Source organism: Narcine bancroftii, chromosome 4 (genome assembly GCF_036971445.1).
Source record: "Narcine bancroftii isolate sNarBan1 chromosome 4, sNarBan1.hap1, whole genome shotgun sequence".
NCBI lineage: Eukaryota > Metazoa > Chordata > Chondrichthyes > Torpediniformes > Narcinidae > Narcine > Narcine bancroftii.
Window position 1 is genome coordinate 134,568,863 of NC_091472.1, and position 19,033 is coordinate 134,587,895.

The 19,033-nt window shown below is 37.9% G+C and overlaps 1 protein-coding gene across 6 annotated transcripts in view; it reads left to right on the forward strand.

The window, feature by feature from the left end:
* Positions 1–19,033, forward strand: part of ap1b1 (adaptor related protein complex 1 subunit beta 1) — an 85,140-nt gene that overhangs the window by 64,288 nt on the left and 1,819 nt on the right. For all 6 annotated transcript variants that reach the window (XM_069932883.1, XM_069932886.1, XM_069932884.1 and 3 more), the window contains one exon: positions 17,510–17,664. In XM_069932883.1, coding sequence (XP_069788984.1) covers positions 17,510–17,664 — 155 coding nt within the window. The remainder of the gene's footprint in view (positions 1–17,509; positions 17,665–19,033) is intronic.

The window sequence follows — 19,033 nt, forward strand, 5'->3', positions numbered from 1 at the left end:
TAATTTATTTTGGTCATTGTGTATTCAGGGACTTGGCCTTTCTAACTTATCAAGTTGAAATCCTTACAAATTGTCTTCACAATAGAAACAACACATTCTAAACATTTGGGTGCCACTGTTGGTTTACACAATGTCCAAAGTTGACCACTGTGCTATTCATCATTACAGGACAACTAGTGTATGTACTGTTCAGAAACTCAGCCCAAAACAAATATTTATTTATATGTGTGTGTGTGTGTGTGTATATATATATATAAAATATATATATATAAAAAGCAAGTGCAGTGTCATACTATATATACACTAGTTATATTATTGAATAGCCTTCTGCTTCTGTAGCTATATTAATTCTGTCATGTCTGAACTAAAATTACTATTTTTGCACATTTTGATTGTGTGTGGAAGGGGTTGAGTAAAAGGATCCCTAATTTTACTAGATAAATAAGAATACCATTCACAATGTTCAATGTCTCCAGTGTTTATAACTTAATGATAAGGACAATGAACTTATTATTATTACGATATACATTTTACAGTGTACATATGCACTGGCATTCCTACTTGCTACAGCTGAACAGGTACTTAATTTTAAAAATTGAATGCATTAAATTAAAAAGACATGAAGTATGAAAGATAGCTAATATTTATGGTTACCATAGTGCAAGAAAAGTGGCAGTTCAATAATGAAATACAATCGTTTACAAGGGCCATTCGACTGTAATACTGAATTGAGCGGATATTCTTGTCAGAACCATTTTTCTGAGATGGCCTCTTGGACATCTGACAATTGTGCGCATGACTAGTGAATGAATTATGGTGAGTGAACATTAGGAATTTGGAGGGACAGCATCCTTGGAGATAATTTGTTGGTCAGTGTTTCTGATTGGGAGCTTTAACGAGAGTAAAGAGGTAAGGAGAAATATTAAATATATAAGGGGGAAGAGACTGGGAGGGGCCAAGAGGGTACTGGACAGGAGAAAGTGAAGAGATATCAGGTGGAGAATACTTGGGATGTGAAAGGTTAGAGAGAAAAAAAATGGGAGTTTGTAAAGGAGAGCTAGAAATAATGGAACAGGATAGGGTGTGGTTAACCTAAAATTGGAAAATTCAATGTTCATGCTGTTGGGTTTAAGGCTGTCCAGGAAGACTACGATATATTGTTTCTCAAGTTTACCTTTAGCCTTACCCTGGCAATGAATGAGGCCATGAGTGGGAATGGTGAGGGAAATTAAAATGGTTGGCAACCAAGAATTCCAGCATGGATCTACAGGTGGCACAAGTTCTCACAGATCAACCAATCTCTCTGCCATCTCAATGATTTTTGAGGAAGGCACAACCTATGCGCTGAATGCAGTAGACTAGGTTGGATGAAGGCAGAATTTCATATGCTCTCACTTGGAACATCTGCTCATGACTTCATTTGGAAGTGAAAGGGGAAATGTAGAAGCAAGTGTTGCATCTTTTGCAGTTACAGCAGGAAGCACCTAAGGCCATGGAAGGATTGATGGGGGAGGAAAGAGCGGACCAGGGAGTCATAGTGGAAAGTGGTTTGGGAGGGAAAGATGTAGCTTGTGGTGGGATGTTGTTGAAGTGGACAAAAGTGTTAGAGAATGATGTGTTAGATTCGGAGCTGGTCTGGTAGAAGGTGAAAATTAGGGGGTTCTGTCCTTGTTTTGTTGAGAGATGAGCCAAGAGTCAAATTTTGTGAAATTAAGATGGGGGAAGGGCTTTATCAAGGGATACCCATTTTTTTAAAGAAAGGGCATTTTAGATGTCCTGAACTGGAAGGCATCATCCCATGAACAAATATAGTGCAGACAGTAGAATTGGGAGTATAATGGTTCAGTGCTGCTTCAGCTAGTATAGAAGAGTTTCTAGTCAATGATGACCCCCACCCCACCAAGTTGTTAATGCTGTGTGACTCAGCGGGTGGTAATGCTATTGAATGTCAAGGATACATGACCAGACACTCTAAGAGAGGGTTATTACCTGGCACTTGCAGTTTATCAACTCATTCTTAAATGTTGTCAAGGTCTTCAATGCAGGCATGACTGTTATTTGATGAGGAATTGCAAGTGGGGATTAAACATTGTGCAGTCATCAATGAACATCCCTTTTTCTGACCTTGTGATGGAAGGAAGGTAGGTAGTTGATGAAACAGCTAAAGATGATAGGCTTACAATGCTCCTCTGATAAAACCCTACAATATTATCCAGGGCTCTATCATTTGGGACTTGAACAAATGGAGTTTTTCCCCTTTTCCTACTTACTTCAGTTTTACCAGGGCTTCATGATACTACACATCTTTGTTAATGTTTCTTCTCAAGTTTGGACCAGAGTTGTGATGCTGTCTGGATTCAAGTAGTCCTGTCAGAAGTCAGACCAAGCATTAGTAAGCAGGTTATTGGTAAGTAAGTGCGGAATGATAGCACTCTCCATGGTGCCTTCCACCATTTGTATTGATAATTGAGCAGTAAGTAGTTAGATTGGATTTCTCCTGCTTTTTTGTAAATAGGTCATGCATGGGAAAATGTGCTCATTGTTGTAACTCCACTGGAACAGTTTGGCTAGAGGTGCAGCTAATTCTAGAGCATAGTTCTTTAGTACTACAGATGGGATGTTGTCAAGTCATCATGTGGATCATCACAAATGCACATCACCCAGCACATGTTCTGTTCTTGCTGCTACAATCAGGAAAGAGGTATAGGTGCCACAAGTCTTGTACCACCAGATTCAAGAATAGTTGCTACCCCTCCACCATCGGACTCCTCAACAACAAACTCAATCAAGGTCTCATTTAAGGACTCTTACTTTGGTACTGTATTTTTTTCTCTCTTTATTGAACAGTCAGTTTGTTTACATTTCTTTATTTGTTTATAGGCTGAAGATTGGCTTCAGTGATAGTGAGGAAACAGAGATTAACCTTTAATTCAGCACTTCTGCCTGAATATGAATGCAGATATTTCCACTCTCTTTCTACCACTTGCATATTATCCTGTACCATCAATGAGGATAGAGATATTTGGAGCCACTTGCTCCAATTGTTTAATTGCTATTGCTATTTGCAGGTAGATGTGGTAGGGCAGCAGAATTTTGATCTGATTCATTATTAAGAAATCATTTGACTGCTGAGGAGTCACGTGATGGAGTAGTGGCCGGTCAGGAAAACCAGCCCTCTCCAGGAAAACAGGAAAAAAGTTAGAAAAAGACAAAGCGCAACAAAAATAAATTATAAGAAATAGAAGATAAAGTTACAAAGAAGAGAAAGAGGATGGCATCCAAGAAGGAGAAAATAAAAACAACTGGAATAAAAGAAGTAGAAAAATCGCTGAAGAAGAAAGAAGAAGGCCTTACCTGCACGAAGTAACAGGACGCTGTGGTGGCGAAGAGTGCCCGACCCCCGAGCTTAGGTGCCTGCCCTGCGGAGTCGCGACTCACCTGCCGGTGGTGTTCAAAAATAGCTCTCGGAGCCAAACAAAAGTGCACAACCAATGGAAATAAGGGGAAAAGAGGACACCAGTGGGAGGGGGGCTCAGCAGAGGAGCGGGCAGCCGCAGCACGAACAGCTGAGGGACGCCCGACACCAAGGTTCTCAGCTGGAGGGCAAGGAACAACAGACAAGCACCACAGGAGGGGAGGACCAGCAACAAGAAGCCCAACAAAGAGATGCAAGCAGATCCACAGGAAAAACAGAAGAGACACAGACACAAAGAAGAGAAGAAGACGCAAACACAGGTAAAGACACAGAAGAAGAGGAAGAAGAAGACCAAGATCTTCACAGAGAAATAGAAGGTAAAACAGATGGACAGAATATAGTTAAAGTCTTTTCTGAAGAACAAACGAGATCAATAAAAGAATGGTTATCATTAGAGTTTAATGTAATTAAAAGGAAAATGAAAAGAACAGAAAATAAAATGCAAAGGTTAGAACTGGTAATGACAGAAATAGGGAAAAGAGTAGAGAGTGTGGAAGAGCGGGAAACGGCTGCAGAAATGGAAGTAAATGACAAGAGAAAAATTGGAAGAAAGTGACAAAAAAAAATAAAGAGACGCAAGAGTTGTTAGCTCAGAAAATTGATATGTTGGAAAATTATAATAGACGAAACAACATAAAAATGGTGGGCCTGAAGGAGGGTGAAGAAGGCACAGACATGAAGGAATTTATAAAAGGATGGATCCCAAAGGTCCTAGGAACGACAGAAATACAGGAAGAAATGGAAATAGAAAGGACTTACAGAGCACTAGCTCCGAAACCACAGGTACATCAAAAACCCAAGATCCATCTTAGTAAAATTTTTGAGATATACAACAAGACAAGAGAAAACATACTGGAACGGGCAAGGAATAAAGTTAGAGAAGATAATAAACCATTGGAATACAAGGGTCAAAAAATATTTTTTTACCCAGACTTAAGTTTTGAACTCTTAAAGAGGAAGAAGGAGTTTAATACAGCAAAAATAATATTATGGGAAAAAGGTTATAAATTCATGTTAGGACATCCAGCTGTGCTTAAAATATTTATAACCGGGGAGCAAAACCGACTGTTCTCGGATCCAGAGGAAGTGCTAGAATTCGCAAAACGTTTGCAGGACAGATGAAGAGGTGTAATAAGAATGAAGAACGGCGATAAAGTATATATAAAGATGTAAAAACAATGTATATGTAAAGAACTAAAGAGGGAAAATAGAAGGAAAGGAAGGAAGTAAGGGTGGGGGAAAAAAGAGAGCACTTTGTTAGATATGGTTTTTTTTAAGAAGTGTTTTCTGAGGAGGGCTGGGGGGGGGAAAGGAAGAACCGTCACTGCAAAATCAGTTGACACTGTGAGTAAGATCGCAATCCAAATGAAAAGGGGAGTTGTGGTTGCCTGTCAAGGGATAAGGGGCAACTCAGGGAGGGAGGGAACTTTTGGGGTTAAGGTATTAGTGGGTGTGGGAACTGTGGGGGTACTTTATGTCTTAAATGTGTTGTCGTACATTGTTTAATAAAGGAAAACTAAGAGATGAAAATGGGGAAAAGGAGGATGGAGGTGGCGAAGAAGTGGAAAAGAAATATAAGCAAGATTTAAGATGGCATGTTGAACTATATGGATATAAACATTAATGGAATACATAACCAAATCAAAAGGAAGAGGCTACTAAATTTATTGAAGAAGGAAAAAATAGATATAGCATTTGTGCAGGAAACACATCTAACTGAAGCGGAACATAAATCAAAGAGAGACTGGGTAGGACACGTAGCGGCAGCATTTTATAATTCAAAAGCTAGAGGTGTAGCCATACTATTTAACAAAAATGTACCAATTAAAATAGAGGAGGAAATACTAGATCTGGCAGGGAGGTATGTAATGATAAAATGTCAGATATTGGAATTTGCTCAATATATATGTGCCTAACAAAGAGGATCAAAAGTTTATGCAGGATATTTTTTTGAAGATTGCAGACACACACGGAAATATATTGATAGGAGGAGATTTTTAACCTTAATTTGGACCCAATGTTGGATAAAACTGGACAAAAGACAAGTAATAAGAATAAAGTAGCCAAATTTATGGAGGAAATGAAACTTATGGATATATGGAGGAAACATCACCCAAGAGAGATGGAATATTCATATTATTCGAGTAGGCACAAAACTTACTTTAGGATTGGTATGTTTTTATTGTCAGCCCATATGCAAGGGAGAGTTCGGAAAACTGAGTATAAAGCTAGACTTCTATCAGATCATTCACCCGTATTATTAGCAATAGAACTGGAGGACATCCCACCAAGAACATATAGATGGAGGTTAAACTCCATGCTACTTAAAAGGCAGGAATTTAAGGAGTTTATTGAATGCCAAATTAAAACATATTTTGAAATAAACACAGGATCAGTGAAAGATAAATTTATACTATGGGCCACAATGAAAGCCTTCATTAGAGGGCAGATAATAAGTTATGTGACTAAGATGAAAAAGGATTACAATTGGGAAACAGAGCAGTTGGAAAGGGAGATAGTAAGTACAGAAAAGGAATTAGTAAAAGGGGATGATATAACGAAAAGGAGAGAATTGGCGGACAAAAAAATAAAATACAAAACATTACAAATGTATAAGGTGGAGAAGAACATAATGAAAACAAAGCAAAAGTATTATGAACTGGGAGAAAAAACACATAAAATATTAGCCTGGCAACTTAAAACAGAACAAGCTAAAGGAACGGTATTAGCATCAAGGAAAAAGGACAAACAAATTACATATAACCCAACAGAGATTAATGAAAATTTTAAGGAATTTTATGAACAATTATACCAAACTGAGAACAAGGGAAAAGATGACAAAATAGAGGAATTTTTAGCTAAAATTGAACTGCCGAAATTGTAAGAAGAGGAACAAAATAAACTAATAAAACCATTTGAAATAGAGGAAGTACAAGATGTATTAAAAAAGCTGCCGAACAATAAAACACCAGGGGAGGTTGGATTTCCAATAGAACTTTATAAAACATTTAAAGAGTTATTAATTCCTCCTCTCCTGGAAGTAATGAACCAAGTAGAAGAAACACAAAACTTGCCAGATTCATGTAAGATAGCAATAATTACAATAATACCAAAGATGGGGAATGATCCATTAACACCAGCATCATATAGACCAATATCTCTACTTAACTCAGATTATAAGATAATAGCAAAATTATTAGCAAACAGATTGGCCGATTGTGTACCAAAAATAGTAAAACAAGATCAAACTGGATTTATTAAGAAAAGATGAACACCGGACAATGTCGGAAATTTATTAATCTAATTCATGCAGTTCAAGGAAATAAGAAACCAACAGTGGCTGTTGCTTTAGACGCAGAAAAAGCTTTTGAAAGAGTAGAGTGGAACTACTTATTTAAAGTATTACAGAACTTCAGTCTACCAGAAAAATATATAAATTGGATTAAAGCATTGTATAATGGACCGTTGGCAAAAGTAGCAGTAAATGGATATGTATCAAATCAATTTAAATTAAGTAGGTCAACTAGACAGGGATGTCCACTATCTCCCTCATTGTTCGCCTTAGCAATAGAACCTTTTGCAGAACTGTTAAGAATAGAAAATAAAATAAAAGGGATAAAAATAAAGGAGAAGGAGTATAAAATTAGCTTATTTGCAGATGACATTATAGTATACTTAACAGAACCAGAAATATCAATAAAAGAATTACATAAGAAATTGAAAGAATATGGAGAAATATCGTGGTACAAGATCAATGCAAATAAAAGTGAAGTGATGCCAATGAGTAATGCGGATTATACAGAATTTAAAAAAGAATCACCATTTAAATGGCAAGCACAAGCAATCCGATACCTAGGGATCAGGTTAGATAATAATTTAAGCAACTTGTACAAACTAAATTATCAGCCACTAATAAAGAAATTGCAGGAAGACTTAGAACATTGGAAAGAACTGCCGTTAACGTTGATAGGGAGGGTGAACTGCATTAAAATGAAGGTGTTCCCAAGTATACAATACTTATTTCAAACATTACCAATTTCCTTAACAGAATTTTTTTTTAATGAACTAAAGAGAACAATAAGGAAATTCTACTTAAGGGTAGTGTTAGATAAATTAACAGAGATATATAATCAAGGTGGTGGTTTGCAGTTACCAAATTTTAGGAATTATTATAAAGCCGCCCAATTAAGATATTTATCAGATTTTTTACCAGACAAGGGAAAAACCAGACTGGACTAAGGGGGAGAGAGAGAGAGAGAAGGGGGGAGAGAGAGAGAGAAGGGGGGAGAGAGAGAGAGAAGGGGGAGAGAGAGAGAGAAGGGGGAGAGAGAGAGAGAGAAGGGGGGAGAGAGAGAGAAGGGGGGAGAGAATAGAACTAGATAAAATAGGCGAGAAGATACCAGAACATATACGTTATAAATGGGATGATAATCTGGTGCAATATAAAAACTCACCAGTATTGCATCATTTACTTAACACATGGAAGAAGATCCACTTAGAAAGAAAAAAAACGAATTACCAAATACCAAAATTATTATTGACGCAAAATCCACTAATTCCTTTTACAATAGATAACCTTTCCTTTAGAGAATGGGAGAGAAAAGAAATCAAAAGAATATAAAATTGTTTTTTGGGAAATAATTTATTAATGTTTGAACAGTTGAAGTACGAATATGGAATAACTCATGGTACAATGTTTGCATATCATCAATTGAAAGCTTATTTAAAGGATGTATTGCGAAACAACTTGAGATTACCTGAAGGAAGCAACTTCGAATATGTGATTACAGACACAATGATAATTAAAAGATTTATAATGAACATGTACATTAAGCTGCAAGATGAGGAAAATGATGAAATAAACTATAAACCTAAGTTGAAGTGGGAAAAGGATTTAAACATAAAGATAAAAAATGAAGTCTTGGAAAAGTTATGTTCTGGAACTATGAAGAATACAATAAACAGAAGGTTACGTATGATACAGTATAATTGGTTACACAGGGTATATATTACTCCTCAAAAATTAAAAAAAATGTTTGAACAAATTTGGGAACCATACATGGAACATATCAGAGAGAGCATGTCTAGGACCTCCATCCCCTAAAATGAAAATGATAAGAAGACAAAACGACACATAAATAGACGACGCATTTTTCTTGATTATTTTCCTTTGTGTGAAGATATTGTTTTATGGTTTTATTGTATTGTATATGTTAAATACTAATGGGTTTTGTGGGGTTGGGTAGAGGGGAGGGAGGGAAAGGGGGGGAAAAGGGAGAAAAGGTCATTGTGAATTTAATGAGAAACGTTTGTACATATTTTGGTTCACATGATTCACAGCATGAAAAATAAAAAAATATTTTTAAAAAGAAATCTTTTGACTATCCATTGCAACCAGATTTTGCTCAGTGCACACTTTGTTACATTTTGGAGCTTCACTAAGGTGACGCTTAATTATTTTGACATCTGCTCAGTGTTGCTCCCAGAACATCCTTCTCATTAAACTAGGTTAATTACCTTGCTTGATAATGGTATAATGAGGGATTTGCTGGATATGAGCTTAGAAGTTGTGACATTGTAAAATTCACCTGCTGTTGATGGTCCCTGTGCCTATTAACTATCAGTTTTGATCTGCCAGATCAGTTCTTTCTTTCTTTACCATAATTGTAGTGACAGATGACACAATGGAGAGCTTCAACAAGGACTGTGGTGGTCACTTCTCATGCTCTCCTGAACAGATGTTTCTTCTTCAAGTAGACTGGTAAAGACGAGATCAATGGGGTTTAACCATTGTGTTAGTTCACTCACTATCTGTCCTGGAAAACTTAGCTGGCTCTGATAGTGGTGGAGCTACCAGTCTATCAAGATTTTTTGCGGTCGTATTACAGCTGCAAATATTACTATAAATTACATTTTAAAAAATAAATTAGTGCAAAAGAAGAGAAAGTGAGGTCGTGTCTGGTTCATTGGCCATTCAGAAATTTGATGGCATTGGGGAATAAGCTATTTTTTTGTACTGTTAGGTGTTTGTCTTCAGGTTCCTGTACCTCCTTCCTGATGGTAGCAGTGTGAAGAAGGCATTACCTGGGTGGTGAGGGTCCTTGATGATGGATGCTGCTTAAGAGACAGCTTCTTGTGGATGTCCTTGATGAAGTGAAGACAAATGCCCATGACAACTCTCTGTAGTCTTTTCCAGTCCTCTGCATTGGCATCTCCATAGTAGATAGTAATTCAACCAATCAGAATGCTCTCAACAGTACACATAGAAATTTGCAAGAGTTTTTGGTGACATACCTAATCTCCTCAAACTCTACATGAAGTATAGCTGCTGGTGAACCTTCATGATTCCATCAACATGGAGGCCCCAGGATAGATCTTCAGAGATGTTGACACCCAAGAATTTGAAGTTCTTAACCCTTTCCACAGCTGACCTCTTGATGAGGACTGGTTCACGTTCTCCTGATTTACCCCTCCTGAAGTTCACAATCCGTTCCTTAATTTTACTAATATTAAATGTAAGTTTTCTGTTGTGACACCATTCAACTAATTGACCTAGCTCACTGATTCTGGTGATGATCGTGGTGTCATTGGCAAATTTGTAGATAGCATGAATTGTGCCTGGCCTCACAGTCATGGGCATAGAGCAAGTAGAACAGTGGGCTAAGCACACATCCTTGAAGAGCGCCTATGTGGATTGTCAGTGAGGAGGAGACATTATTTCCAATTCATACTGTTACGAGTTCAGAGGACCCCAAAACCCAGCAGTAATAGATATTCACCAAGATAAATGGTTACTTAAACAAAAGTTGTTTTTAATTACCTTTAAACACAAAAAGAGGATCAAACTTTAACTTATTTTCATTAACTTAACCCCCTTCTAATTCTAAGTGCACATGTATGTAATGTGTATATGTTCAGTCCAATCTCACTTCTCATTCCTCCAAGTCCACCGGTATCAGGCAATTCTTATACTGTGCACATAATTTAACATTTATGAATTTTCACCAGGCTCTCATGAAAAGGTAAATGGTTACCGCTCAGGAAGGTTCTTGTTGGTTTCAGAGAGAGATTTGTTGCTCATTGGACAAACACAAACTGAGTTCCCATGATAAGTACTTCAGTATCTTGCCAAAGAAATTTGCCCTATCAGGGTTTTCCAGGACCACGGAATTCCTATTGTTTCCCTTATTTCAGGTGAAAGACTCTATCCAGCCATTTCCTCTTGTAACGACCACAAGGGTTTTTCAACAGGTTGAACTCAGAACTCACAACCGGTCTTCAAAATGGGGTTTAAACAAGCTGCCAGCTTGACATGACTGCAGAACTCAGTTTTTTTTCTCTCTCTCTTTCTCTAAGAGAGAAATCCTGTTTGGTCTATTCCTCTCTCTTTCTGCTTGTAAAAACCAGAACCTCTTGTAGGGCTAACCCAATCCTTGAAAGATCTTTATCAGCACTTTGAATCTGGACTGTTTGCACCTGCTTTTTAAAATTCCTTCCAAAACAGTCCCATTATGTTTTGCAAAGCCACTGGTGCCTGCATGACTGGCTTCAGCCAAGCTCTTGCATTTTAAATGAGATGTGAAGTGTTGCTCTGTTTGTGGTGACCTACAGTAAACCCCCCACAATCTATCTCTTTTAAAAACATATTTATATATAATATAAAATATAATAAATCCTTAACAATACTGACCGTGGTCTTTCAATGAGGAAGTCAAGAATCCAGTTTCAGAGAGGGGTGCAGAGGTCCAGGTTTTAGAGCTTGTTGACCAGTACTGAGGTGTTGAAAGCTGACTGTAGTCAATGAAAATTAGCCTGATGTATGTGTTGCTGTTGTCTTGGTGATCCAGGGCTGAGTGGACAGCCAGTGAGATTGCATCTGCATTGGAGTGTTTGTAGTGGTAGGCAAATTGCAGTGGGTCCAGATCTTTACTTGGGTAAAAGTTAATTCTGGCCAAGACCAACTTCTCAAAGCATTTCACCACAGTAGATGTGAGTGCTACTGAGTGAGAGTCATTAAGGAAGCTCACATTGCTCTTCTTGGACCCCAGTATGATTGATGCCCTTTTGAAGTAGGTGGGAACCTCCAGCTGCATCAATGAGAGATTGAAAATCTCCATGAACATTTTGGCTAGAGGGCACAGACTTTCAGTACCCTGTCAGATGCGCTATCAGGGCTTGACGCCTTGTGAGGGTTCACCCTCTTGAAGGATGTTTTGATGTTGGGCTCAGTGACGGATATCACAGAGTTGTCAGGTTCAGGGATTCTCATTGGTACCATTGAGTTGTCCTTTCCAAAGCGAACATAAGAGGTGTTCAGCTCATTCCTCTTGGCCTTGTAATGGCCTGCAATCCCTGTCATAGCTGGCAGTCTCTGTCTCTAGCTTACCTCAGAATTGCCTCTCTGCTGCTGAGATGGCCTTCAGTAAGTCATACCTGGACTTGCTGATTCTGCATCTAGATCACGGGCCGGGCCTTAAACACCATCAGTATCACCCACAGCAGATTTCAGATTGATTGTCAGACTACATACATGACATCTCATAAACCCTGAGATTCCTTTTGTTCTGGGGGCGTGGCAGAATTACCACGAATTGGTAGTGCAAATAAAAGAATTGTAAACAGATAACGAATGCAAACAAACTGTGCGAGACAGAGAAAACAAAAGAAAATCAATAAAAGTGCACATGTAAGAGTCCTTAAATGAGTCCCTGATTGAGTTTGTTGTTGAGGACTCTGTTAGTGGAGCGGGAGCAGCTGTTCCTGAACCTGGTGGTGCGAGTCTTGTGGCGCCCCTACCTCTTTCACGATGACAGCAGTGAGCACAGTGTGTTTGCTGGATGGTGTGGGTCTTTGATGATTGCTGCTGCCCTCCAACGACAGCGTTCCCTGTACATGTACTTAATAGTGGGGAGATTTTGCCTGTGATGTCCTGAGCTGTGTCCGCTACCTTTTGGAGGGCTTTATGCTCAGTTGTATTGGTGTCCCCCAACCAGATTGTGATACAGCACACTTTCCACCACGCATCTGTAGAAATTGGCCAGGGTTTGCGGCAAACTGCAGACTCCTGAGGAAGTAGAGGCACTGCCGTCCGTGCTTTCTTCATGATGCCATTGGTTGGGACCAGGAAAGATCCTCCAAGATAGTGATTCCAAATAACCGAGCTCACCCTCTCCACCTCTGATGGTGATCACTGATCAATGGATTTCCTTCCTGAAATCAACAATCATCTCCTTAGTTTTGTTGACATTGATATATGATTGCTGTTGGTGCACCATTCAGCCAAATCTTCAGTCTCCCTCCTGTATGCTAACTCATCACCTTCCTTTATATCGTCAGCTGGTTGGGAATCTTTTGATTATTTTTTTTTTCTTTGTGTTTGACCTTATACCATGGAAGCTTCATTTAGGACTGGAGGTCAATGTTGAGGATCATAATTGTCTATTTTCTACCCATAAACCACCAACTTCAGTGGACCTGTCCTGCAGGTGGGTCAGGGCATGCATAGTAATATTGACGGATGGTATAATTCTGTGATTTGTCAGGTTGTAGCTTGATTGGAGTTTGGGTCCGCTGTTCTAATTTGGACAACTGGCTGCAGACGTTTGTGAGGATTTTAAAATATTCTGTTTCTTTTTATTTCTGAAAAGCTTTTAAAGTCAATTACGTGTATTGCAACATCTGTTTTGGCGTTTAACAGGGTGAGGAAGTAGCATAAAGAAATGTGGCAATATCTTTTATCCTTCCTAGGTACATGATATGTAATTAAGTTCCTTTCCTTAGTTTAATCAAAGAAATTCCTGTGTCCCATCAGGTTTAGGTTGAATTCAGTCAGTATAGCTTTAAACCCTTTGTATCTTGATTTCCCGAATTGATTTATTTATGCTGCAGAAATTGCAGTTCATTTGATTTCCAGTTATATGTGCTACTTTCATCCTTCAGAGCACTTGGATTTGGTTTTATTTGAAACCATTGACCTCGATTTGTAAAGTTTCTTTGTGAAGCAGTAACTGGAATAGAGTTTCGTAAGAATTTAACTAGAAGCAGGGAGGAGGCCATCCGGTCCGTCGAGCCTGCTCCACCATTCAATAAGATCATGACTGATCTGATCATTGACTCAACTCCACCGACAAGCCTTTTCCCTCTATCCCTTAATTCCTTTTTTTATTATGTAAAAATCTACCTAACTGAACCTTAAATATGTTTAATGAAGTAGCCTCAACTGCTTCCTTGGGCAGAGAATTCCACAGATTCACTACTCATCTCTGTCTCTACTCCCCTGAATATTGAGGCTCATCTATCAATGAAAACAATTTTCTTGCCTCTGTCTTATGTTTCTATAAGATCTCCTCTCATTCTTCTGAATTCCAGTGAGTATAATCCCAGGCAATTTAGACTCTCCTCATAGGTCAGCCCCCTCATCTCTGGGATCAACCTGGGGAATCTCCTCTGGATTGCCTCCAAGGCCAGTATATCCTTCCTCAAGTATGGAGACCAGAACTGCACGCAGTACTCCAGGTGCGGCCTCACCAGTACCATGTACAACTCCCTGCTCTTGAATTCAATTCCTCTAGCGAGGAAGGACAACATTCAATTTGCCTTCTTAATAACCTGTTGTACCTGCAACCCAACCTTTTGTGATTCATGCACAAGCCCTCCCAAGGCCTTTTGCACAACAGCATGCTGAAGTTTTTCACCATTTAAATAATAATCTGCTCTTCTATTTTTCCTATCAAAGTGATGGCCTTGCATTTACTAATGTTGTACTCCATATGCCAGACCTTTGCCCACTCACCTAACTTAACCATGTCCTTCTGTAGCCTTTCCACATCCTCTGTACAATTTGCTTTTACGCTCAATTTAGTATCATCCGCAAACTTGGCTACACGACACTCTGTCCCCTCTTCCACATCATCAGTGTAAATAGTGGACAGCTGTGGGCCCGCACTGACCCCTGCAGGACCCCACTTGCCACTGCCTGCCGATCAGAAAAATACCCACTTATCCCAACTCTGCTTTTTGTCAGTTAACCAGTCCTCAATCTATTCCAATATAGTTCCCCTGACTCCTTTCATCTGTATCTTATTGATATAAGTCTCTTGTGTGGCACATTATCAAACACCTTCTGCAAATCCAACCTCTTCCCCTCAATCTACCGCATCCATTGTATCCTCAGAAAAACTCCAGCAAGTTTGTCATACAAGACCTGGCCTTTCTGAAATCATGCTATGCTTGCCTTATGGAACCCCGTCGTCCTAAATGTCCCACTATTTCATCCTTAATGACAGCTTCAAGCATTTTCCCAACTACAGACGTTAAGCTAATTGGCCAATAGTTACCCGTCTTCTGCTTGTATCCCTTCTTAAAAAGTGGCCTGACATTTGCTGTCTTCCAGACTGCCCAGACCTATCCAGAAAATTTTGGTAAATAACTGCTAACGCATTGACTATAACTTCCGCCATTTCCGCCTGGGATGCATGGCATCAGGACCAGGGGATTTGTCTGCCTTCAGTCCCATTAGTTTGCTAATTATTATCTCTTATGTAACAATTATTTTTATCGAGGCCCTCACTACCTTTCGCATCCAGGATGTATCTTCCACATTGAAGACTGACACAAAATATCTGTTCAATGCCTCAGCCATTTCCTTGTTACTCAATATCAATTTCCCTTTCTCATCTTCCAAGGGACCGATGTTGACTCCATCTATCATCTTCTGTTTTACATATTTATAATTTTTTTTTGGTTTTTTTAATATTTTGTGCTAATTTACCTTCAAAATCCTTCTTCCCATTTAGTTGTCCCTTGTTGCCTTTTAAAGTTTTCCCAATCCTTTAGTTTCCCGCTATTCTTGGCTAGTCTGTACACATGAGCTTTGAATTTTATACTTTCCTTTATTTCCTTAGTTAACCAAGGCTGGATCTTCCCTCTCTTACTGCCCTTATTTTTAAACAGGAATATAGTTTTGTTGGGCACTGAAAATCTCTTTGAAAGTCTTTCACTGTTCCTCAACTGTTCTGCCAACTAACCTATGCTCCCAGTCCACACTGACCAATTCCTCTCTCATCCTGTTATAGTCTCCCCTGTTAGATCTAGCTATTACACCCTTCGTCTGTATGAGAAATTAAATTAATACTATGACTGCTTTTTTCAAGAGGGTCCCTAACTACTAGATTGCTAATTTTACTTATCTCATTGCACAATACTAAATCTAAAATAGCATTCTCCCTTGTTGATTCCTTAACATGCTGCTCAAGAAAGTGATCGCAGATGCATTCTCAAGCCATCCTCCAGACTACCTCGACCAACTTGATTTTCCCAATCTACGTGGAAGTTAGTCCCCTACGACAATTGCTATTCCGTTCCTGCATGCCTCAGCTATCTCTCGGTTAATTGCCTGTGCCAACACCATGATTTTCTTTCAAGCTGAAACATTCTCCTTTTACATTTGATCTCCAGTTATATGTGCTACTTTCATCCTTCAAAGCACTTTGATTTGGTTTTATTTGAAACCATTGACCTCGAATTGTAAAGTTTCTTTGTGAAGCAGTAACTGGAATAGAGTTTAGTAAGAATATAACTAGAAGCAGGAGGAGGCCATCCGGTCCGTCGAGCCTGGATTATAAATTCATCTGTTACATTCTCACTGCATTTGAATGTTAATAATGCTGAATTTAATATTGTTGCCTAGTTTTTAATTATTGGCTCTGTCTAGAAAACATTACACCTTCTCTGCTTATTACCTTCATTGTGCCTAATGAATAATCTAATATTCAACATTAGTCATTTGAATCAATGCTATTTCAAGGTGGCTTTTTATTAATTAGGAACTATCTGGAGTAGTGTTTCTCAATGTGTGGACTTCAGGTTTGTATATGTGCTCCGTGGCGACACAGCAAAAATAAATATTAGTCTTGGAATAAACAATTAAAATTTTTAAATATTGAAAATTTGGTGACTTTTTTAAAAAATCACAAAATTATCCTACTAAAACAAAGTAAAAATCCCATCAGTAGTTTCAGTAGGCGCTTGAGCTTGCCTAAACACCCCACCCCATCCAAATTGGTGGTTGATGGGTTTGTTATAGGTGGTATATTGATTAGGGAATGTTGAGAGCCATTGGTCCCGAGTATCTTGATAATACTTGGTAATAAAAGATGTAACACATGACACAGTTACAATGAATATGAAGGCCTAATTATCATAATTTTTAAATTTACTTGTATTAATATTTCTACAGCTTCAAGTTGTCAACATTTAATAAGTAAGATTATAGTTTGATTGGGAGAGATTGCGAGATTTATATGACAACCGCAATCTCAATCTTATACAAAGGATTGTAAACATTGTTCTGTCTGGCCAAATAAATAGATATCAGGCTATGGAGCATTTAACTTGGCAATTTGGAAACTTCATTTGATGGGATTAATGATTTTGTTTTCTGTGTCATCAAAAACTAGAATAAAACGTTAAACATTTGAAATGGATCAAGAGTCAAATTTAATAGAATTTTTTAAACATTTTATTATTGATTTTCAAATATAAATCCAAATAAACAACACTATCTTTTTCAACATTTAACAGAATATTTTAACAGAGAACTGTAAGCAGTTTGTGTCTGTGTGGGATTGCTCCAGTTTTCTCCCACCAGGGTTGTGTACAAATTGGGTGTACAGGGTTGTGGGCCAAAAGGGCCCTATTCCCATGCTGTATGTCTAAATTTAACATTTAAATTTTAGTCATAAATTTAATATATGAATTGTGTTTAACTGTATTTCACTTTGAATTTCTGTGTTCAGTCTCCAACTGTCTTAAGCCGGGGAGCAAATAAATGTCATATTTTTACTATATAAAATTGATTCCTAAGAACTGTGCATAAACAAACGGCTAGTTTGAGGTGTATTTACTTATTTGTTCTCAATAATTAATTTTATGATGATGATCCAGACCTCTTCATAAGTACTAGATCGTGAAAACTTAAAGGTTTATGTTGATTTGATTTGACTGTGAGTTAAATATTATTTTCTTAAATTACAGATGCCATCACTGATAAGCTCTTTAACAATAATATATTTACTGTTGCAAAGCGGAATGTTGAAGGGCAAGATATGTTATATCAATCCTTAAAACTGAGCAATGGAATCTGGGTTTTAGCAGAGCTAAGGATCCAACCAGGCAACCCTAATTACACGGTAAGTGTCGAACAGCTTACTGTTTGCTCACCTTTTATTGTCTCCATTCAAGCTTTTAGAAGTTTAATTTAATATTTGAAAATCTTATCTTTTAGTATTGTTGGGAATGGGGGGGGACGGAGTTGGGGAGAACGTAATGCATGGGTTCTTCAGCAGCATGTAATGTGTTGAGATGTGTTACTGCACCTCAGATACTACAATTTTTAGCATTTATTCAACAAGCCATTGTAAATTTAGAAAGACCATTCACATCAACATATCCCGACTGGCAATACAACAAATAGTTCCTTGAACATTTTTCATTTTACTATTTGAAATAAAATCAAAAAGATGATAAATATTTCCCATTAGCAATATTCAAAAGAATCCATTCATAAATTTTATGGTTACATACAGTAAACATTTTAGTTTTACTGCTTGTGGTATTTCTAATTTATTTTTGTTTAGAAGTGATTTTTTTTTAAAGTATTAAATTTAGCACTGCAATGACGTAATTTAACTGCTTAGATTCTTTACTGCCCTCTATAGTAGTGTCATTGTGTAGCCTGCCATATGTGTGTGTTAATGTTTTGCAGCATTATATCCCTACATGCCATTTGTATATTAATCAAGGTTAGATCTTTATATTTCAGTTGGGAAAAGCTGTAGTGTTTTATAGTTATGTTTTTTTTTCCTTTATTGCATGCCTGCCATGATGGTTTTGTCCTACCGGTCAGGATTTGGAGGTTAGCAATTCATTTAAATTTAGTCAGTTACAAAAACTTCCATTCTCTGCCCTATGCTTTTGCAGTGTCTTTCTTGCTATGCTTTGCTGGCTAGTCTTTTCTGGAGCCTGTTCTCAGTCACTGGCCCATGATCACATGACTGGACCAACCTTTCATCATCCACCCCCAAATAAATAGCTGGTTAGAACTTTAAATCATAAACTTGGCTTTGTTTTGAGTTGCATGATGTTGAAATTATTTTCTATGACTGAAACCCAGCAGAAGGGAAACTCTTAGGAATATTATGACTCTTCTATGTCAGTACTTGCAAGGTCTTAATTATAAATTAAACATTATAAATCAAAATATCTCTCATCATACATTGAAAATAGTATTGAATTAATATTTGAACAGGGGTAATGAAAGCTATGGATTAGTGAATGGATACATTTTTTTCAACATACAGGTCGAGTACCCTTATCCAATATGCCTGGGACCAGAAATGTTTCAGATTTTGCATTAATGTGTTTAATAATGTGAATAATGTTTTGCACTTCCCAAAAAAACACAATCTCTGCTCATAAAAGAAAATAAATGCAGCACCAAATAATGGAAATTCTGCTGAATGGCAAAAAACACAGTGAGTAATGCATATAGGTCAAGTG